General features: G+C 45.0%; 1 protein-coding gene across 1 annotated transcript in view; it reads right to left on the reverse strand.

The window, feature by feature from the left end:
* Positions 1–24,060, reverse strand: part of Ust (uronyl 2-sulfotransferase) — a 293,554-nt gene that overhangs the window by 79,253 nt on the left and 190,241 nt on the right. The window contains exons 4-5 of the mRNA XM_028764403.1: positions 20,665–20,744; positions 9,541–9,694 (exon numbers count right to left, since the gene is read on the reverse strand). Of these exons, the coding sequence (XP_028620236.1) occupies positions 9,541–9,694; positions 20,665–20,744 (234 nt within the window). The remainder of the gene's footprint in view (positions 1–9,540; positions 9,695–20,664; positions 20,745–24,060) is intronic.

Here is a 24,060-nt window from a genome sequence, read left to right on the forward strand (position 1 = left end):
CATCAAACTGCTCGCCCTGTCTCATTGCCTGAAGTGCAGCTTTCTAAAGTGAGATCTTCAATGTACTGTGACATACTCTGGCTTCTCACTCGTAAGAATTCTCTACTTCGATTTTTAGAGAAATGCCTGGCTGAAGATACACACAGGATATTTATAAACAGATATCACACTGCACCATTTGACTGAGTGTGTGTGTGTGTGTATATGTGTGTATAGACATGCATGCACACATGCACATGTGGAACTCGAAGGTCAGTGTCAAGTGTTGTCCTCAATCAATGTCCACCTCAGTTTTTCAAGACTGGGTCTCTCAGTAGACCTAAAGGTCACATAGTCAGTGAGCATGGCTGGTCTCCAAACCCTGGGAATTCTTTCTATCTCCATCTTTTCAGCACTGGGATTATAAAGATGATCCACCATAGCCAACTTTAAAAAAACAAGTGTGTGTGTGTGTGTGTGAGAGAGAGAGAGAGAGAGAGAGAGAGAGAGAGAGAGACAGAGAGAGAAAGAGAGAAAGAGAGAGAGAGAGAGAGAGAGAGAGACAGAGAGACACAGAGAGAGAGAGAGACAGAGAGACAGAGACAGAGACAGAGACAGAGAGGTATATGTACCTCTAGTTGATACAAGCCACTAGGTGCTTTTTAAAGATCACAGGCTCTCTCCTGCCACCTTGTGTGATCTACAGATCAATTTCAGGTTATTAGGCAGTCACACAAGCAACTCTATGCTCTGATCAACTCCTGGGCCTCTAACATCTACCCTTTTTCTGTAGGTTCTGGGGGACTAAACTCAAGTCTTCATGTTTGTGCAGCAAGCACCTTACCAAGCTGAGCCATCTCTATGTCCCCTGACCTTCTTTAAGACCTTTATTTGTATGTGTCAATTAAAAGTCTAGAAAATAGGAAAGTTTAAGATGCGGGAGGTATGACACACAAGTACAGTTTTTTTCTAATGGGCAGAGGATAAGAACGAAGAGGATACACTTCTGTCAGTGACCACAGCTCTTGTAAATTCACCAGAAGAAATGAGGTATGTGGTTAATCCTCCAGTTCTCTGCCATGGCTACACAATAAAGCATCACTTCTGCAGGTTTAAGTAATAAAACAAAACAAACAAAATAACCCCCCAAGCCAGGCTGCATCCCAGACTGACTCAGCTACAGTCCTGTAGCATGTTTCAGGCATTGGTGGCTTTGACTTGCCCCCCCCCCCGCTTTTCCCTATCCGTATCCCCTGTGACTCCCAGCATCAGCCAAGGCTGAGGGGCTGCTTTAGTAAATGCCAGCCACCTGGCCCTGCAAGGGCACAGCGCTGGCCCACAGCTGCAGGGATTGCTGACTCAATTAGGGAGGGGCAGATGAGCTCAGCTGACAGGTGGCCAGCGGGAAGCACCTGGCTGTGCTCTGGTGGCCCTTGTGGTCTGTTGATGGTCCTGAGGGGACCTTGCACAGAGAGAAGGCAGGTCAAGGGAAGCTTCCCTACGGGAACATCTGGAGAAAAGCTTCGCTCTCCTCCAGTTCCTGCCTCCTCCCCACCATGGGCTCCGGCCAAATGGGTGGTTCTCCACAGAGTAAGCCTGTTTGTTGTTCTTAGGAGTGTGCACATTTTCTAGAGAGTTCCTTCATCTGTGGCAGTTCTCTCCTCTGCTCGTCACTCCTGCTATATCTGCATCCATCCTGACAGCCTTGGCAGATTCTTTTCTCTTGAGAAGCTGCCCCAATGTCTGCAACCTTCCTGGATTTCATTCTTTTCCTTGTTAAACAAGTGCTAGCCAGGAAACACCTGTCAGTGCATGAACCTGTCTCTCCCCCTCACCCCAGCTCCCTCCTCCTCTGTCTCCTCTCCACCCCTCTCCTGCTACCTTAAGTGTTAAGCATTTCAGGTTTGCACTAGATGTTATTAACCAGCAACAGCAACTGCAAGGACTTGTAACAGCTTCTCCGTTGCCTCCCTGTCCCACGTGGAGCTGCTCATCGAAGGAGGAGGAGGGGGGAGAGGAGGAAGAAGAGGAGGAAGAGGAGGAAGAGGAGGAGGAGAAGGAGAAAGAGGAGGAGGAGGAGGAGGAAGAGGAGGAGGAGAAGGAGGAGAAGGAGGAGGAGGAGGAGGAGAAGGAGGAGGAGGAGGAAGAGGAGGAGGAGGAGGAGGAAGAGGAGAAAGAGGAGGAAGAAGAGGTGGAGAAGGAGGAGGAGGAGGAGGAAGAGGAGGAGGAGAAGGAGGAAGAGGAGGAGGAAGAGGAGGAGGAGGAGGAGGAGGAGGAGATCTGCAGATTTTGTTCTTGGCTAACCTAACACCTGGATTGGTGTAATAACTAATAGTGAGCTGGTATTTGTACATTTATGGGAGACCCTTCCACTCTGTGTTGCAGACACAGTAACATTTGGTGGTCAGAACTGGATCCATGTCTACACAGATCCTAGTTTGCCACCATTTGGCCTGCTGGTGCTGTGACACATGTCCTTCCCATGTGGTCTGGCCCTGTGTGGCACTTCCTGATCCTCGATGGGAGTTGGGTTCCTTTTGTTCTTGTAACTGCACATGGCTTTCTGCAGACATGATTTCATTTTCTCTCTCCTAGCCTTGTCCTGTAAGGTAATCCGAGTGACAAACAGCTCCACGCACCATCCCTTACTGGTGGTTTAATTTTCCTGCTTGCCACCTGCCCAAAACCATAAAGGGCTGATGGCAGTCTCCGAACATGGAAAATGGACTACACAATGCCACACCCTAACCTGACGCCTGTGTCGCTGTTTGTTTGCTGTTATTATTTATTTATTTTAGTCAATTTGTTATCTGAGATGAGAGAACCGTAATTGAGAAAAGGCCTCCATAAGGACTGGTCTACAGGCAAGCCTGGAGGACATCTTCTTCCCTGGTGATTGGTATGAGAGGGCTCACAGCACTGTGGATGCTGCCACCCACACCTGGGCAGGTGGCCCTGGTGTTCATAAGGAAAAGTAGAATAGCAAGGCATGGGAGCAAGCCAGTAAGCAGCACCTCTCCATGGTTTCTGCAGCAGCTCAGCCTCCAGGTTCCTGTCCTGAGCTCCGACCCTGACTTCCCTCAATGATGGGCTACAAGCTATAGCATAAAGTAAAACCTTCTCTTCCCAAGTTACTTTGGGTAATGGTGTTTTAACACAGCAATATAAACACTAACTAAGGTAGAAACTGGTACCAGGAGTTGGGTATCTGATCATATGCTTTGGGAAGGATTGTGGCGGCATTTACACTTGGGGCTGGAAAGGCCTCTGGGTGCTCAGAGTGGGTTTTCGATCGAAGCTTGGAAGGTAAGCATATTGAGAGCAATGCAGATGATAGAGGTTTGTTTTGGTACTCTCTGATGGAGGCTCAGGAGGCGGCTGGGGGCATTCTATTCTCCAGCTCACAAGGCTTCAAGTTCTTGGACCGTCTGGTTCCCCAAAACTCCCTGGCAATTCTGTGTTTCCCTGCTACTTAGCTCATCTTCCTCCAGGGGACCCAAAAATACTGTACATCCCACACAGCAGCTTTTGCTTATAAAATATCTGCAGTGGGATTTGTAAGAGTATCTCTCAGGCAGGGGTTCCTAGGCCCAGGATCATGTATGCCTTCCCCATAGCAGGACATTTGGGCTCTTCCAGTCCCTCTGGTCCTCAGAGGGGGAGGGGAGATTTAGGAATCCAGTGCTGACACAAGCTCTGAGCAAATAAACACAGAACACACGGTTGCCCAAAGACTCGGATCACAACAGATCTCCAGCTGTTGGGAATACAAAGAGAAGTTTCTGAGGAAATGGGATGGGGTCCAATCAGGCCTTAGCAAGGGGCAGCAGACCTGACAGCTCAAGGTCCATCCCCATATACAGGGGCCCCATGAAAGCAGCAGCCTTTGAAGGGTGCCCAAAGAGCGAAGCTCCAGCCTAGAGCAGAGAAATGCTCATTTCACTAGAATACTACCAGCTGCCTCCTGAATGTCACTAGTGAGCAAAGGGAACATTTTTAGATCATAAAGATCCATGAACGGAGCCAAGGGGATAGACACAGCAATACTGATGATGATTCTTGGAGGTTTTTAGTTTCCCAAACACTTCCGCTGTATAGAGGGTTTTTCTGATTCTCCCAGCAGGCAATCGACAGTCCCACTGCACAGACCAGACAAGAGAGGCCCACAGAGGCCAACCACTGCCTGGTTCACCAGCTAGAACAGTTGAAAAGCAGGCAGCAATACACCAAGCCTCAGGCCCTTAGCTTGGCTGGCAATCAGAAGCCAAGTCTGTAGGAGCTGGGGAGCAAATGTTTCCTTTCCCACCTCCAGAAAGATTCTGGAAACATAGTTATCCTCTGAAACATCCAAAAATCAGACAATCCAAACCCTTTACTGGTTTTCTTTCTTAAAGAAAAACAACATTTTGGAACAGAAGTAAAACCCGAGGCTTTATTCTCAGGAGTCCTGAGACATCAGTTAGTGAAGACAGTGGAAATTTCCACCCACAGATACTTCACACCTATGGCTCCCAAGCTAATGATGTCAAATGTTCAGGCAAATTAAAATGCATAACTTTCTTCGGAAGGGAACAGAATGGATATTGGTGAGAGGATAGGAGTAGGGCCAGGGGAAACCACTGATGAGGTTTTTGACCAAGATACAGTGATACATAGGCATGAAAATGTCACAAGGAAATCCATTATTGTCTATGCTAACTGAAACCATCAGTGATAAAAAAAAAAAGTTTATAAAAAAGAACCCAGGTGATTCTGACCCAGGGTCAGGCTCTCTAGCACTGAACAGGGCCAACATGATTCACTGGATTCCTTCTGAATTAAGAAGCTGTAATTTACACAGCCTTTCTGTGAAACATGCATTATTTCCATGGTTTTCAGCCAAGTTGAATGACTCCTAGCCCAGAGGCAGCTTACTCTCTGGGAACATGTTCTCAAGCCCTCCCGCCCTTCAAGTGTGAGTTCCGGGAGTGACCTACTGGGGCATTGACTGCAGACCAAGCATTGACTGAGGACCAAGCTCAACATGATGGCTCTTAGAATTTGAAAGTGCAGAGAGGTATGTGCAAAGCCTTTCGCTACGAAAGTGTGCACAGCTGTCATGAAAAGGCAAGCAGATGTTATATATGCACAGCTGGCTGAGCAAAATGATAGCATGAGAAACCCAGTCTCACAGAGGCTCAGAGTCTATAAAGCGTAAGGGTTGGCATGAAAGGTCCCTGTTCTAGTCAGAGCTACTATTGCTGTGATGAAGCACTATGACCAAAGGCAATTTGGTGAGGGCGGGGGGCGGGAGCTGATGCAGAGGCTGTGGAGGGTGCTGCTTTCTGGCTTGTTCCCCATGGCTTGCTCAGCCTGCTTTATTATAGAACCCAGGACCACCAGCCCAGGGATGGTACCACTCACAATCGGTTGGGCCCTCCCTCATTGATCACTAATTTAAAAAATGCTCTACAGGTTGGCCTACAACCCATCTATGGAGGTATTTTCTCACCTGGGGTTCCTTCCTCACAGATGACTGTGTCAAGTTGACATAAATTAGACAGCACAGCCCAGTCTTTTGCTTTCCTTTCAACAACCCCCCAGTTGCTTCTATCTCATGCTCTCATTATAGAGTCTGGGGTCCAGGTATCTCCCTGACAGCCTTGCTCTAGGGGGCTGAGGAGACAAAGATAATTGAGACTGTAGCCATTGCCTTTCTTTCATGGTGACACTGTGTCAACCATCTCTCTGTATGTCATTAATTTATCTAAATATTATTCTCCTGTAAATGCCAGTAAAGAATATTTTGGAAAGAAACAGCAAGTTTGACAGAAACTAGAGGTTTCCAGAAATTATAAAGAACCAGAAGATGCTTGACTATTTGAAAACAAATGCCCTTCCCCCACTGCTCACAGCCTCCGTTTTGAGATAAGGTCTGACATATCCCAGGCTGGCTTCAAACTCTCGATAGCTGAGGATAACACTGAAGTTCTTACTTCTACCTCCCAACTGCTGGTACCAGGTTGTGAAATGCTGGGTATTGAACCTGAGGCTTCATGCACGTTAGGCAAGCACTCTGCCAACTCAGCCCCACCCCCACTTCAAACAAATGGTTTTCAATGGCGATATCTCTGTAAAGATGTGCCCCTGACATTACAGGAAACGATTCTGCTTGGAAAACACAGCCCTTGGCTGAATCCTCTTCTTCTTTACATTCAGAAGGTGAAACTTAAGGACTGAGGGGTGCCAATCCCAGTGGGATTGGGAGGTTTGTACTCTTTTCTGTCCCCATCCCACACTGCCAGTACCACACCTGTGTAAAGGTGACGTGACCCCAGTCCAGCATCCTTTTCTATATCCTTCCAAACAATCCACTACAACAAGGTACCACCCCTCTTCTGCCTCCTCATCCAGAAACCTTCTCAGCTGTATGCTAAGAAGCTCCACCGGATTGGGGCCAAGAGCACACTGGGATTTTTGGCAACTGGATAAAACAAGAGGGTTTGGGGCACTAAGATCTGGAATAGAGCTGTGATTCAGACAAACACTGAGTCTGTGGACATGTGGCATGCCAGGAGTGACCTGGTACACAGTCCCCAAGGGAGTGACATGCTTAGTCTAGAGGTGGCACACTCTCTCAGTTTTGCTGAAAAGACCCTGTCTCCCCACAGCTGTCTATGCCCCACAGAGAAACAAACAATACCCTCTTTTGAGTCATACAACTGACCATCCAGGCTTGCCAAATTGATGATGGGTCTGACTGGGGAAATTTTATGTCAAGGGACTACAGAGATGGAAAAATAAAAAGAAGTTTCAGCCATTAAAAAGAAAGAAAGAAAGAAAAAGGAAACAGATCGTCTTCCAAATAAACAAAGGATTCTCTGAAGAAGAAAACAAACTTGAACAGGGTCAGTCCAGGGCAGGTGACTCAGGACACTCCTTTTCTCTCCTCACCCCACCTCACCCCAGTTTTCCATCTGACACACTGGGGAACCTGGGGCTTCCCTGCAAGAGCTTGGCCAAGAAGCATCTGCTGAGCTCAGCTGAAACAGTCATACCCAGAGCACAGTGTGTGACTTGTGGAAGGGGGAGCCCTTCAGGTCAATGAGGGGAGAATTTTATCAGAAAATGTCCCTAGAACCTCTCAAGTCAGAGTCTACCAGGCAGTTAGCAGTGCAACTTTCAATACTGGGAGCTTCTAAAAAGTAATGGGGGCGGGGGAATAGAGAGATGGCTCAGTGGTTAAGAGTACTGGATGCTCTTCCAGAGGACTGAGGTTCAATTCCCAGCCCCTACATGGCAGCTCACAACCGTCTGTAACTCCAAGATCTGACACTCTCATACAGAATAAGGCAGGCAGAACACCAATGCACATAAAATAAAAATAAATAGATTTTTTTTAAAATCTAGGGCTAGAAAGGTAGCTTGGTAACAGCACTTGACTAGCATGCAAGAGGCACTGGATTTGATTCTCAGAACTGAAACAAACAACGCCTCTCTCAACTCTAAGTTGGCAATTTCACCTTTTAATGACTACAGTTTATCATTTAGGCACACTTAGGGAATTGTAACACATGAAATGCACTACAGAAGTAGTGCTCACGATCTGGGTCACATGACCCTTTCACAGGGGTTGCCTATCACATATGTTGCATATCAGACATTTGCATCAGGATTCTTAACAGTACCAAGATTAGAGTTAGATGAAGTAACAGATACTTCTATGGTTGGGTTCACCCTGACATGGGGGGCTGTATTAAAAGGTTGCGGCATCAGGAAGGTTAAGAAGCACTGCTCTATAAGATGGCACTAAACTTTGACAGACTAGAAGAATCCAGAAGAACTCCACATGCTATTTGAAAGACAGAACTAGAAGATTAATTTTTCCCTCTGGAGATCCCCAGTCAACTCAGGCTGATGCTAGGACAGAGAGTCCGTCTCCAAGTCTGACAGTGGGGCCCCCGCTGGGCTGAGGAAAACATTCACACAGCTCACTGAACAAGAGAGACTGACCGCATGGAGCCTTCACCATTATGTTCTAGTCTTTTTGGAAGGTACTCTGAAAGAGAAATATGGACAACACCAACCAATATATACATCATGTCACCAATCAAAAATATACCAGCAGCCATACTCCTAACTAGTAATCTAAAGATCAGGGTACTTGGCACCATAAACCAAAACCAGCACAAACAATAATAGCAGCAACAACAAACATTGAAGCTTCAGATAGATGACGGAATACTGAAAGGCTTAGAAATGTTTAAGAATTCTTACCATGAGATATCTTGGGGAATTACCAAGCTAAACGTGAAACTAGTGCACATTCCACAAACACATAGCTGGAAACTCATTTGATGTGATGTTTTCAGTGGGTATACATTGCGGACTAAGAAGTTACCTGAGGTTGGGGTAGTATGTGGATGCTCGGAGTGTCTGATTTGAGGGCATTTCAGATTGTCATGTAAGGATGCTCAGCCTGTACTGGTGGGGAGTGGTCAGCTTTGGGTCTGATCTGGGCCCATCTACCACCTGAATAGACACACTGGGTGAGAGGTTTGCATTTTCCTCTGTGTCTCTTATCACAGTTCTTAAGACATGAAAGCAACACCATGGTGACCTCCAAAGAATGGTCTCAGCATCAAACACACTGTGTTTTTTATGAATCAGAAAAGGTCTAGCTATTGTAATGGTGCTATCACTAATTTCTGCTGACAAGGCTGGTGATAAAGACCAGTGTTGGTAGATACAGGTGGGAGGGTGCACATCTGCATTGATACCTCACCACTTCCTGTCCTGCCCATCCATGCCCAACAACACAAGATGGCCTGGGAAGTCCAGCAGGCTCTCACACAGAGGCCGTGATTTCTGCCTCTTAAGCATGGGGCTCACAGCTCCTCCGTAAGCGTTTTTCACTTTGTCACTAAGAGATGAGAAATGTGTCCTTTATTCTGCTGTAGGACTGGCTGGGGTAGGTATTGGGGGAAGAGAATACAGCTCTGCCTTCTATTCTTGTGAGTAATTCCTGGCTTTATAAAAACAACTAGAGATCTTTATCGAGATTCAGAAAAGCAAGCAAGGTTCAGCATTTTACAGATAGCCATTGGCAGCATGGGAGGAACGTAGGATTTGAAGTTAAGAGGGCAGGAACGTAGGATTTGAAGTTAAGAGGGCTGGCAGGAAGGCAAACAGCTAGCAATTAGACCAGAAATCCGAGAGGTGCACCCTCAGGGGAACAGAACTCTGGCAATCCTAGGTCCTTTTGGAATCTGAAGGTCCTCAAGTGAAAATCCACTCCCTGGAGAAGTTGCCATGGGAACTGAATAGGATGGGGAAAGAACAAACTTTGCAACCCTCTGAGAGAGATCTCCAACTTACAGCTGTTCTTAACAATGGGAGTGGCAGGCCAGGGCTCCCAAGGAACCTCAATAAAGGCAAAAGGAACAAAGCAAATCTGGAATCAGTTCTGGGTCACCTGAGACATGTTTTCAACTCACAAAGGCTTCCTCTGGGCGAGCTCCTAACCTGAATTTACCACTCCAAGGCATGGGATAGCCACCACTGATGTGCAGTAGAACTTACCAGGTAGCGTTCCTCCTGCCTCATGCTGGGGGTGCGGATCATGTGATTCTGTTCTCCTCTCCAATCTCCAAAGCGACGGAAAAAATAGTTAGATAGAAATCTACTGACGGGGTCTCTGATGATGTTGATGTAGACAGGCTGGTCTCCTCCAAACCTAACACAGGACACACAAACAGGGAGTTTGTTACCAATCATTCCTTGAGCAAGAAAATAAGGCCTGCTGAAACAAATGTTCCCTCTAGGTTAACAGAACCCAGCCACTAACCTATGTGCTAATGTGCCTACCACCACTTTGACAGGAAACTGTAAACTAGGACTTTTGTTACCATGCAGGAAACAGATACAGTTACCCAGCAGGACACTGGGAGACCAGTTTTTTGACTTGTTTTGTTTTTAGCACAGCACTGTGCATAGCACACCACGTGGCACTGTTAAGGTACACACACGTATGCATGTGTGTGTGTGTGTGTATTTTTTCAGTAGACATGGCTTTGTTGAGGACAGGGCATAGTATTCTTGACTTTGTATCCCAGTAGCTGATGCAGAACCCACTGTCATACAGGTGGCTTTCCATGACTGTTTCAATCAATTGCTTGATTCTGAATGTGTAGTGGTGACCCAGTAATTATATATTGTAATTCACAGCATCTCAGTGAGGTGCTCTGAGGCGAGTGGACTGAAAAGAGATTTATTCACCACGTTCTTAAGCCTTTACACTGCAAACTCAGGGAAGACCTCCAATACTCCATGGACTAGAAACCAGAATTATCCCCATCTATACCTGGGGAAACTGAGGCAGAAAGAGGATAGATAATCTCTGGCTATGCCACGAAATAGACACGGGTCGTCTGGATCCAGAATCTTCACTTTTAACCATGGAAGGGAAATTCCAGAGTTCAGAAATGTAGTGATGCAAAGATACAAGAAAGAGATACAAGTCACAAGAGAATTGTCCTCAAGTGGTGGAATTAGTCCCCAGCACTCAGGAGGCGGACTTACAAGTTTGAGGACAGCCTAAGCTATGTAGTGAGACTCCATCTGAAAACAACCAAAGTATACATCTCTCAGGGATTAATGCCCAACATTTAACACTTCTGATAGATGTTACCATCTACAAAGGTTGTGTTCTAGAACTATGCCACTGAGTTATATACACAGTTGCATATAGCACAGTGTAGCTACAATTGCATATAGCCACAGTGCGCATTGCATATAGTAGTTACCAATGTATTAACTAGGTTTTTAGGTTTTGTGTTAGGGTCATTCATGACTATCCTGGGGTCCAGTTGGGCTAGCAACAACAGGGTGCCAGCTCTTGACGGCTATTCTAGCTTCAATCTCTATCGGATGAAAGTGCTTGGCATTATGCCAAGGGACAGAGCATCCTCAGACGAAATAGATGGACACGATCCAGTTCCCACCTCTCTTGCTAGAAGACTCTGCTCACTATTTAAAACTCAGCTTGAGTCACAATCATAAAACTTCAGTAACTGTTTTGTTTCTCAGGCTGACCTCAAAACTAAGGCTGCCCCGAACTAATCCTTCAACCCCTGCCTTTCAAATGCTAGGCCTGCAGGTGTGCCAGGCTCTACATATGGTTAGCAATTAACCTCAGTGTTCTCTGGCCCTGAACTCTAGTTTTCCTACTGTGTGGACATGTCTGTCTCTCACAACATGCCCATACAACATGTATGAACCTCCTGGACAGCCAGGGATTTTGTCATCTTGTAGTGTGTAGCACACAGTAGGTGACTACATACAGAAAAAAATGTCTTCATGCATGCTTCTTAGTTATAAACTGGGCATGGAGGCATGTGCTTGGAATTCCAGCCATGGTGAGATGGGAGGTACAGAGGGAGAACCCTGGAACTCCTTGGCCAGCTAGTCTAGCCTATATATTGAAGTTCCAGGCCATAGAGACTCTGTCTCAAACAAAAGTCCCTTGAGAAATGATATTCAAGGTTGTCTTCACACACACACACACACACACACACACACACACACACACACACGAACTCACACACATACAAACAAGAAGATAAAGAAGCACCAAGGAAGGACTCTCCAATAATGTATTTCAGAATCCAACATATACACATGCTGTTCTGAATTCTCCCAGCACTGTCATATAGGACGACGTGTTACACCTAATGGAGCTTATCCCTGCTAATATAAATCTTGTCTATTCTTAGATGTAGGCAAGGTAACATCGATGCTTCTGAACATATGGATGACTGCAGTCTTAGGAGTTATCTGAGCCTATCACTGACTAACCTGAAAATACACAAACCCTGGATTTACCATCCTGTGTTCATCAAACTGGGCTCATAATGATGATAAACAGAAACTATGTGACAATTCTAGGAAGCGGGAAGATAAAAACTGCACAGCAAGTGTACGGACTTTTGTGTTGGGAACGTTTGCCAATGCTGACCAGCAGAACTTCTCAATCATGTAACCCATACACATCTCTCTAGAGATGAAGATACAGACATGAAGACATCAAGGCTGGTCATGCATACTGGTAGACGTGGCTCTCTGCCTTGCACTGAAGAGAGAGGAGTGACCTTTTGCTGTGGGAAGGTGAAGAAAATGGCTGGATGGAAAAGAAAGGGTGGGGACCAGTGATGTTAGGCTCCTGCTCATGGAGGGAGATGATGTGATAAGGACAAAAACAAATCTAGGAGGTGAGCTGAGGGAAAACAAACAGACTATGCTTGTTCTTGATGGGCTGCAAATATGGCTGCACCTCATGGCCACAGCGACCAGCTCCCTATTAGCCGAAAGCAGAGAGCCTAGGAATACTGCTATACAAGGAAGACAAATTCAGCAGATCTAAACAGGGAGGGCCCATGATAAAGCTTTCACTTTGAAATCCACCTCCTAGCTCTGTGTAAGTAGGTAGAGAGGGTGATAAACACCTGGCATCCTTTTTTTTCTTTCTTTTTTAACTTTGATTTTCCAAACTTGAAGCTTCTGGGTCATTATTAAAAGGCACAGAATCCAAAGGGATCCCACTGCTACTGAGAATAAGGGCAAAGCCAACGTATAGGAATAAGATGGGGAAACGGAACTAAACTGTAGAAGTGCTGAGATCTGGCTTACTCTGCTATTGGATGCCTTCAAAGGGCAGCTGGTTTCCAGCTCCCTTTCCACAGTAATTAAGGCTTCATTTGAGAAAGTATCAATGCCTGCGCTGGCACCCCAGCAGGCTCCTTGGAGGGTGAGTCCCTTTGTTTCTCTACTCTCCATTTTCCTTTCCTTCCCTTCCCTTCCCTTCCCTTCCCTTCCCTTCCCTTCCCTTCCCTTCCCTTCTTCCCTTCCCTTCCCTGTCCCTTCCCTTCCCATCCCTTCCCTTCCCTTCCCTTCCCTTCCCTTCCCTTCCCTTCCCTTCCCTTCCCTTTCTCCCTCCCTCCCTCCCTCCCTCCTTCCCTCCCTCTCACTATTTAGTGTTAGCATTGGGGCTACCATGAGAGCTGGGGAAACAGAAGTAGGAACGGAAGTTGGGGGTATCAGGGGGAACTCTGGGTAAAATGGAATAAGAAAGGTTAAAGGAAGAGGGATAGAAATTTTTAGTGTGAGAGATCCTATGCTCTACTCCACTGCTTGAAGGCCTTAGGGTCAAATGTATTTTAGAAAATTGTCTCAACAAGGATATCCTAACTGAGGGGTGAGAGGAATTCCAGACTGGGAAAAATATTTCCTCTGGTCGTAGAAAACAAATATAAACAGAAGCTTAGAAAACAGTCAGAGAGAGAGAGAGAGAGAGAGAGAGAGAGAGAGAGAGAGAGAGAGAGACAGAGAGAGAGACAGAGAGAGAGACAGAGAGAGAGACAGAGAGAGAGACAGAGAGACAGAGAGAGAGACAGAGAGAAAGAGACAGAGACAGAGACAGAGAGAGAGACAGAGAGAGACAGAGAGTCAGCAGGGGACAGGCTGAATGGAACATGCCACAGACTTCTCAGAATGCTGATCTGAGGCACACTCCAGTGAGGCTGCTGATGGTGAGGAGGTAAGATTAAACAAAAACAAAACCAAATTATATCCTAGAGTTACTTCAACAACCACTGAAAGACATATGAAGCTACATACAAACATGAAAGGCCTGACTCTGACATCCCAACCCCTAGTGGCATCTTCTAGGCCAAGGTGGTTTGCACTCCGTTCTCCTTTCATGCAGAGGAAGAAACATTTGTGTGGCCTACATTTCCAGGAAGTTCAAAACAAGTGTCAAAGAGCAGCCCAGTAGCAACCCTACAAACCCAGACCAAACCTGAGATCTCTGCTGAACTAGCAGGGCTCTGGTAAATGGCCTTCTCCATAGCAACCGCAGAAGCACATGATTGGTTGGATGAACTGAACTGCTATGCCCGAAGGGTTCCTTCAGACTCAGAGGAAAATGAAGAAAAGAGAGTAAAGACTTGAGTCAACGGATACATGACGTAATCAGCCAATGAGTGAACAGCGTGAGCTCATGGGATAGTATTTTCCATTGCCTCTCTTGTGTACATGCCAGATAAAGGCCATTATTCGTGGAGAATGATAAACATCGAAAACAAAACAAAGCAGCAGCAACAGCAAAACCTCTATAATGCAGGTCCTTCAAGACCTTACAAGTATTCAAGAAAAAAGGAAGGAGATGGAGGAGGGGCAGCATTTGGCCTGATCCTGAGAGCATGTTGACAGTGAGGATGTTGCTACAAGTTAATGATGTGTAAAAGATGAGAACGATCAACCAAAGCCAGCGCAGTCTGGTCTCTTGGTCTGGTTGCTTCACATGCACATGAGAAGGATTCACCAGTTGTAAGGGCAGGCTTCTTGAGGGGAGCTCAATTGTACTTATGCTTAGGATTCAAAATAGATAGCTCAGGTCTCAAAGTGTTTATCAATTTCCAACTTAGTTGCTTTCCTTATCCCTTGCTTTTTTGTGGGGAGGACTTTTCTTTGTACAGTCACAGTTTGCTACTTAGAATGAAGATTTCCATAAATATACTCTCTTGAAGTGAAGAAAAGCTGGCTCCTTGTATTTAGGTTTGTCTTGTAATCCTCCTCATGTTTGTGGAAGTCATTATAGCCAAGGCCCTGGTCCTGGACTCCAGGGAGCGAAGAAGAGATTCAATGGCTTCCCGAGAAGCAGCCTCAGTAGGTGGTACGACCGACCCATTTCCTCTCCAGCTAAGTTCTCCTCTTAGTCAAGGCTTGGTCCATTCCTCCAACTCATCTCTGACTGACTTTCACTCCTGCTTCTCCGGTACTGGGAACATTCTTTTCTTTCATTGATCTAAAGCTAACTAACCAGTCTCTCATACCTCAGCAGGATCAGAGGGAGTTTGCGGCCCTCCATCTTTTTTTTTTTTCCACTTCAGAATGTGCTAGATTTATGATTATTTCAAAAGCAATCTTGAAAGGCACAAAAGCTTGCACAAAGAGAAAGGCCTGCTTTATGAAAGGTTTGACCTCATGAAGTACTCAGGCTTACCTAAGATAACCTGGATATTTATTATAATCACAGTAAGAAGACTAAATAATGGGGGAGGGGCAGGAGTCCGATGAAACTGAGAAGCTTTTGTAAGGCTGAGGACACCATCAATATGACAAAATGGCAGCCTACAGATTGGGAAATCTGTAGTGTTCACCAACACTACATCCAATAGAGAGCCAATATCCAAAATACATAGAGAACTCAAGAAAATAGACACAATCAAACCAAATCACCCAATGAAACAATGGGGTACAGAGCTAAACAGATAATTCTCAACAGAGGAATATCTAATGGCTGAGAAACACTTAAAGAAATATTCAACATCCCCAGTCATCAGGGAAATGCAAATCGAAATGACCCTAAAATTTCACCTTACACCCATTGGAATGACTAAGATCAAGAACTCAAGCGACAGCACATGCTGGTGAGGCTGTGGAGAAAGGGGAACCTCCTTCCATTGCTGATGGGGATGCAAATTTGTACAACCATTTTGGAAATCAATTTGGTGGTTTCTCAGAAAACTGGGAATAGTTTTACCCTAAAACCCAGCTACACTATTCTAGGGCATATACCACAAAGATTCCCCATTATACCAGAGGAACACTTGCTCAACTATGTTCATAGCAGCTTTTTCATAGTAGCCAGGAAACAACCTAGGTGTCTCTCAGCTGAAGAATAGATAAAGAAAATGTGTTACATCTATACAACCTACGACTATGCTATGACAACCATGTTTATAATGATGTGCATGGATTAGAACAGATTAACTGAAATGTTATCAACACAACCACCTGCCCCTACTTTTTCCAAGCATGTAATACTTACGCACATTTATTAGGCATCTGGTAAGTACACAGCTTATTTCTTTTCTGTGCTGTGTAAAATTATTTCATACTCTTTTTTTGTTTGTTTGTTTTTTCTAGATTTCATACTCTTTTTTTTTTTTGCGGCCCTCCATCTTATGCTAGGGGAATCCCTGTGACTTCTCTCCCTCTACATCACACCTAACTACATACTTCTTCAGCAGAAGAATAATTCAAGGATTCCAAAGATAAGAGAAACATCTGAGTTCACTGTGGAAGTCCCAGCTATTATAACACAGGGAGAGCTGAGAGAGGAGGCTTCACCGATGTGCTCTGACTTGAGCCAAGAGTGGAGAGAGAAGACAGCCTGCCTGAGTTTGATACTGCTGTAGAATCATGAACCAGCTAACAGGCCTAACCAGCTTCAGAACTGTCACAGAGATCCTTTAAGATCCACTGAGAGTTCCTGTAATATTCTTCTCTCAGGAGCTGCCCCTATTTTAAAGATGGAAAAGTGGATAGCTTTTCCCAAGTGGCCATGTGGCTTGCCCTCATCTTGGGGAGTAGGAAGGCAAGCTCTAATACTTAGACATCCTGACAGCCTAGGTTCCACTGTTTTCTGTAGATGTTGTACCTTCTAAAAGGCTTTTTTTTTTCATCTAGAATTAAAACAATAAAGATTCCATTCCTGCATTTGATGGTGGAAGCCAGAGTAAAATATAGCCACCATGCTGGGTGCTGTCAATCCAATTAAGACGTCAGTTTTGGCTTCTCATTAGAGTTTTGAACTGGCCTGAGATCATTATTAAAATGTGTTGTATTGCAGTTTGGATGTGAATATCTAACCTAGAAAGAAAGAGGGATTACTGACTGAAGTTTGAAGGTGTCAACGATGGCAGAGGAGGAGGTTCACTGGATCAGCCAAAACCAAAGGCCTTTCTGTCTTTATAAATCATCAAACATAAGGACCAGAATATCTAACAAGTTCCAGTGGCCTCATTATGACTAATGACATGGTTTCTGGAGGACGAAGCAGGGTGCTCACACCAGCCAACCCAGTAATGAGCCATGGCGAGAAACAGTGAGGTGGGCCAGTACCTGGCCATCAGTCACTGTTGACCATTTTAAGTGTTCTATTTACTGTCCCACAGAACTGTGGCTTATCAAGATGGGGACTTTAGGCTTGGGAAACTAGCTTTTAAATACAGGGTTTAATAATGGGCCTTCGCCTTTGCTGAATCTCATTCCTCCTTTACATTGAATTGGAACAGGGCCTCCTGAGCAGCAGGGAAGTCCTTTGAAGGCTAAAACCTTCTCCAAGCCCAGTGGGTTGTCAGGACATAAGGCTGGACAGCAGAGCTTCTCCATAGCCAGCCTCCTGTGGTGCCAGCACACAGGGGCAGTGAAGTCAGCACATACTGAAGGCTGTACTCACTGCATGTGGATGGAGCACCCTGGTAAGCTCTTTGGACCCTGTGATGGAACTATTATGCTAAGATAAAGACAACACTGCCAGACTGCTGGCCAGGAGTCTCAGGAGCTTGTCAGCAGATGTGCCTCTGGACCCAGTGGTCTACTGGCTGACAGATGCCAACTGTGAGTACATGGCAGGGCCAGTGGGCACAGCAGGAACCTAAGGGTCACCAGTGTAAGGAAAAATGAATGACCCTGTAGGGGGCGTTTGTACTAACTGGTTTTATGTCCATGTGATACAGGCTAGAGTCATCTGAAAGGAGGTGAACTTCAAGCGAGAAAATGACTCCATACAATCTAACTATAAAACATTTTCTTAATTGGTGATCAATGCGAAGGGCCCATCCCAAAACGGGTGGTGCCATCCCTGGGCTGGTGGTCCTAGGTTCTAGAAGAAAGAAGGCTGAGCAAGCCATAATGAACAAGCCAGTAAGCATCTCCCTCCACTCCCATGGTCTCTGTATCAGCTCCTCCTCCAAGTCCCAGCCCTGCTTGAGTTCCTGTCCTGACATCCTCCAATGATGGTCTATGATCTGGAAATTGAAGCCAAGTAAACCCTTCCCTCCCCAACTTGATTTTTTTGATCATGATGTTTTCATCACAGCAATAGAAATTCTAACTAAGACAATTTGGTATCAAAAAAGGTATTGCTGTGACAGACCTCACTACGCTTTGGGAAGGACTATAGATAAACAATGGAACTTTGGGCTAGGAAAGCCGATGGGCATTGAGATCTCAGTGGGATGCACTGTGGACCCTGGAAAATAGGCATGGTGAGAATGGTGCAGACAGCAGAGGCCTGGCTTGTGAATTTCCAGAGGGAAGTTTGAAGATTCTATCAGGGTCATTTGCTATTTTGAATTGAGATTCTGTGGTTCTGATTACCTGGGGCTGAAGAATAAACTGTGATGAACAAGATACCAGAACTACTAAAGTGAAACCTTTGCTTTACTTGATGCTGGGTTAGATGGAGCTGAGAATTTATCGGTGGTTAAGAAGAGACCATCATCGTTGAGGTGAACTCTTCTGGGAAGTGTTTCCTGAGAAGCTGTATTCCAGAGGTGTCTGAGGTTGCACCTCCAGCTGGCAGCTGAACTTGGTAGAATGAATTAGCCAGATGGTACTGGTTTTGAAGGCATGAAGAAATCCTGGAGAGTAGTTGAGGCTTAGTATGTGAGAGACCTGGGAAGGGTACTGGTGAAGGTGCAGCTTCAGTAGCAGATGAAGGCTCAGGATGGAAGCAGTCAATGAGGAGAAGTTGAGGCTTGGAACCATGAGGAGAGCCCATGAGAGGTGCTGGTGCAAGTACAGCCTAGTTGCAGCAGAAGACACCAGCAGTTTTAGAGAAGCCAGTACCATGATCACCAAGAACAACAGCAGCAGTGGAGTGGAACCAGCCAGACCCTAGAAGAGAAGCTGTGTCTGTTGCAGAGGGTGGAACCAGAGAAGTGACCCAAGCCCTTTGGAGAAGTCCAAAAGATCATGAGTGGACCCCAGACAGTGGGTGGTTGGAGTTTGGTTTTGCTTTGATTTGGTTTTGACTGTGCCCTGCTTATTTTCCTTCCTGAAGTAAAAAAGTATTTATTTTTGATTTTACTAGAGCCCACAGTTAAGATACACTGAATAAAAAAAAAAAACCTTTAGGTTTTAAGGAGAACAACTATTTTAAAAGAACTGAAATTTTAATGTGGTTGAATCTGTAAAGACTGTGGAACCTTGAAAGTTATTCATGTTTTTAATGTGAGATCTTGGAAGTGAATAAGAAAGAAGGGTTATGGCTTAATAGTGATGTGTTTATATCAAGTTGAAAAGGGGTTGGTTGTGCTGGCTGGTTCTATGTCGACTTGACACAAGCTAGAGCCACGAGAGAGGAAGAAGACTCAACTGAGAAAATGTCTGCATGAGATCCAACTGAAAGAGGTTTTCTTAATCAGTGACCAATGGGAAAGGGCCCAGCCCATAAAGGGTGGGGCCATTCCTGGGCTAGTGGTTCTGGGTTCTATAAAAAGCAGGCTTGGCAAGCCATGTGAAGCAAGCAGTAAACAGCATCCTCTATGGCCTCTGTATCAGCTCCTGCCTCCAGGTTCCAGCCCTGTTTGAGTCCCTGTCCTGGCTTTCTCCAATGATGGGACTATGATCTAGAAGTGTAAGCCGAATAAACTGTTTCCTCTCTAACTTGTCTTTGGTCTTGGTGTTTCATAGCAGCAATGGAATGGAAACCCTAACTAAGACAGCATTAATGAATCACTGAGAGAAAGAACACATAGGACTTGAAGTTTCAATTGAACCAAGAGAAGGCCCCAAAATTTGAAAATCTACATTCTCTCTCTCTCTCTCTCTCTCTCTCTCTCTCTCTCTCTCTCTCTCTCTCTCTCTCTCTCTCATATATATATATATATATATATACAAAAACAAAACAAAACAACCCAAGTAGATCAAGAATAGCTCACCAGTGTCAAATATGCAGACTTGGGATGACTACTTTAAAAACAAAATAAAACAACAAAAGTAGGATGGAGTGTTGTGGGTAGCCCTGGCCTTGTATTTTGATATTAATTCCACTCTCCTGGGAGGGGCTGCAGAGGAGGAGTGAATCAGTACACAGGTGACTTCTATTGAACCTTCTGTCCACCTTAATTTGTAAAATAAAGGCTAGAGCCAGTGATTGGGCAGAGAAGGGGAGATGGAGAAATAAAGATTGGTGGGACGAGAGAGAGGGTTGAGAGAGACTACGACGGAGGAGGAAGACAATGGAGGAGGAAGACGATGGAGGAGCAGGAGGTGAAAGGACAAATGCGTGACTTGGAAAACCCGCAAGTTATAAGGGTCTCATAGCTGAGGAATAGAATAGTGTAGTGGTGAATCTACCCAATCCAGGCGTGCAGCTTATATTCATAATTATTGCGTCCTGTTTTCTTTGACAGGTCACATTTGGGTTGGAGATTTACAGCAACAATGGAGCTCTTTGTAGCAGAAGAAACACTCAATACACTACCTCCATATTGCCCCTATTGCTATTACACAGGTTCACACTGTCGGAAAATGTATGACAACATTCTCATTTCTTACCTCTGTTTCAATACAAAGATCAGTTCCGCCCCACCTCAACTAAACCACTGTTCCATTCAAAGTCTTGTCATTGAAAATAATTCCATGTTTTTATAATATTTCAGCTGGTATGTTCCAGGAAGCAAGGTTTCAAACTTTGACTTCTGTGTAGCAAGGCTAACTAGGTTGAGCACGTCCTTCGAGGGCGATGGCTCTGAGGTGTTGATTCCAGTAGGCCATTAGGGGCTGCTCATTAGACAGAGCATAAAGACCCAGAAGACAGGAAATGAATGACCACAAAGCTGGAGAACGACTCACCTGGAGAAGTTGAGGAAGTGGACATGTCTCGTGAATAAATAGGGCTGTTCGGCAGTACTTATATTCTTAATCAGTTCCATCTATTAAAAGAAGGACAGGGTTAGCACTCACAGGAACTAATGCTCTAAGCGACCTGCTAAAGGTTATCTGCCTTCCTCCTTTCACCCCCACTTATTTCTTCTGGGCCAGGGCCAGACAGCTGAACTTGATGCAAAGCATGAGCTTTCTGGTGAGGTTCTTCACTAATAAATCAGCTTCCTCGCCAAACTGATTGCCCTGAGACCAATTCAGTTGATTTTGTATAGAAAAACAAGGCAATGGATTATGTACTTTTCTTCAATGTTTGTGGATGACATACATGTACTGTGTGTACGCATGTGTGTATGCATGCATGCATGGACATATGCAGGTATGTGTGTGCCTGCATGTGTGCATGTGTGTATGTATGTGTGTATGCCTATGTGTGTGTGTGTGTGTTGTGCATGCATGTTTGCATGCATGTGTGTATATGGACATCCGCAGCTGTGTGTGTGCATGTGTGTATGCCTGTGTGTGTGTTGTACATGCATGTATGCATGGATGTGTGTGTATGCACATAGACAGCTGTGTGTGTGCATGTGTGCATGTGTGTATATATGTGTGCATGCATGTGTGTATGTATGTGTGCATGCATGTGTGTATGTATGTGTGTATGCCTGTGTGTGGTGTGCATGCATGTATGCATGTGTGTGTGTATGTACATATGCAGCTGTGTGTGTGCCTGTGTGCATGCATGTGTGTATGTATGCATGTGTGTATGCACATACACAGATGTCTGTGAGCATGCATGTGTGCATGTGTGTATGTATCTGTGTGTGTGTGTGTGTGTGTGTGTGTGTGTGTGTACAAGGGTATATTGAGAGAGAGTACACATCTGGGCTTTAGTCCTCACCTCCATCTTAACAGAAAGCTTCTTGGCTGTTTTTCCTCTGTGTATGCCAATCTGGCAGGCTTGTGAGTTCTAAGAATTCTCCTGCCTCCACTTTACATCTGGCCATAAGATCCTGAGGATTACAGGAGCTGGCATTATATGCAAGGCCTTTACATGGGGTCTGGGCATACAAACTCAGGTCCTTTCATGTGCTTGGCTCCTACTTTTCCCCACTGAGCCATTTCCTCAGCCTGATATTAAGTAAGTTTAGCTGGAAAAAAAAATCAACATTTTGCAGTGCTAAAATGCAGGTAAGAGAATACTTTTAATTACCTCCTTTAAAGTCAAACCAGGAGAAGGTGTTAGTCATTTCCTTATATTTCTGTGACATTATTGAGATTACAGAAATATTTTTAAACTCGTGTAGCAGAATTTGGAGTCAGAATAGTATACGCACCCTTCATTATTTTTCTCTTTGATTATAAAAATTTATAAGGAATATATTTCATGGGGAAACTCATGGGCCTCTGAAAATCTTGGGATATTTTGGTGGGTGGTCACGTGAATTATTTATTTGCAGTTATCAGTAAGGCAAAAAAAGCATTTCATGTTTATATAAGCTGAGTTTTATGGTCTCTTGCAATATGTCATGATACAGAAAATGGCTAGTGAAACGAGTTAGAAATTCCAGGCATTCTCAGACCTCCCTGACATCCTGAATTCTTTCTCTAGAATTTCCAGTTGGCCCGACCAAAATGGACATGGTAATCTCTTTTTTTTTTAAATTTTTTAAAGGCATTTTGAGACTGTTACTGTAGATGGACATCAGAGAAGGTTTCAGATGTTATGAACTAGGAGAAGTTGAAATCTGGGAACCAAAACCGCCGTTCACATGTTACACATGGCAACAATGGCAACAGTGAACTGAGAGTCTAGACCTTCAGTTGTTCTCAAACACAACAAGCCCTGGGCTGTCTTCTTCCCAAGGGTCTAACATAGGGGCTGCCCCATGTGTAAATACTTGATCATTATTCATGTGATAAACTTGACCAAGCACATGCTTTTTTATAGACCCAGATGATCTGTCTGAACCCACTAATTAGTTGTCCCTGCTTATAATGATTGGAGAAATCAAGCTGAATTTAAGAGTTAAATGGCTCAGGGCCTAAACCTGGGATTTTTGTTAGCTGAGAGAAGCTGGGGAAAGCATGGGTAAGCCAAAGTCTATTCCTTCCTTGGGCTTGAGTATAAAGGGAAACTGGATCCTGTTTCTGTGTCTCTGGTTTCCCTTCTAAGCAGCCCCTGCATGTTCTGGTAGTCAAGCTTCCTGCTTGAGCACACTGTTAATTCTGAGTTGTGATGAATTGCCCATCTCTATAGGCATAAGCACATAAACCTTGCTAATTTGTCCCGGAGGATGGCTGCTTAGGAAAAGAATTCTTGCCTATGTGTGTGTTTAAGATAAAGACGATTCCCACTGTTATCTCTAGATGATTTTAATTCAGATGGTTCCCCGTATACATAAAAGTCATGCAAGAATAATACCTGGTGGCACTGAAGAAGCAAACTGGAAAAGACCCTGGATCTTTCCCTTAGTCAACACTCTGGCACCCGCCCGAAACACATATCAGTATGTTACAGTTAATGACAGAAGGGAATGGTTAGACATTTGGGAACAGTGCCATCGTACCATAAAGTTGTCTATTTCTCTAGGAAGAATGGATTAGCAGTGACAGTGTGGCACTAGTCCTTAAACAGACTTGAGCTGCCACCGGTCATGTTTACTATGTTAGCAGAAGGAGAGCAGAGTGTTCCTCCCATACATGGTTTGTCACAGTTCCCCAAGCAGTAAAACCCCTTATGGCATGAGCACAGGCTGAGCACTGCTTGTTCAAGCACGATTTGTCCTTCACAAAGGCTAACACTTGACCCATTTCTAGGGACAAGCCATGGCCTCCCAAACTCCTGCCACCCAACACCCAACCCTCCCGCTGTCATTAGATTCCTGCTTTTTCCTTTGTCTTGATCCTTGGTGCCATTATGGCAGCAACTGCACTACTTAAAGTAGCCACAGAGTACACCCCTGATGTTCCTGGCTCACACAGGGCTGCTTCTGGCTTCTTCCTGATTCATATGCCCACTCAACAGTCATTGCCTATTTATTAATGCTCAGTAGATAAGCATTGTGAGTGGAAAGACTAGGTCCACCAGATTCAGAAACACACTCGTGAGTCCTATCTATTTTACTCTTTACTCAGCCCGATGCAGCCTGGGACAGCCTGGCTCAGCTTACAATGCTCTCCATAACACATCAAAGTAGACCTCACCTCCTTACTCCTTCCACATACCAACATCCATACCAACGCCTGGCCAGGAACATGTTTCCTCTTTCCAGAATATTCTTTCTGCAGCATTTTCAAGTCTGCAGCATTTTCCCTCCCTCCCTCCCTCCTCCCTCCCTCCCTCCCTCCCTCCTCCCTCCCTCC

This window comes from Grammomys surdaster, unplaced genomic scaffold, assembly GCF_004785775.1.
Source record: "Grammomys surdaster isolate TR1022 unplaced genomic scaffold, NIH_TR_1.0 143, whole genome shotgun sequence".
In the NCBI taxonomy this organism is placed as follows: Eukaryota; Metazoa; Chordata; class Mammalia; order Rodentia; family Muridae; genus Grammomys; species Grammomys surdaster.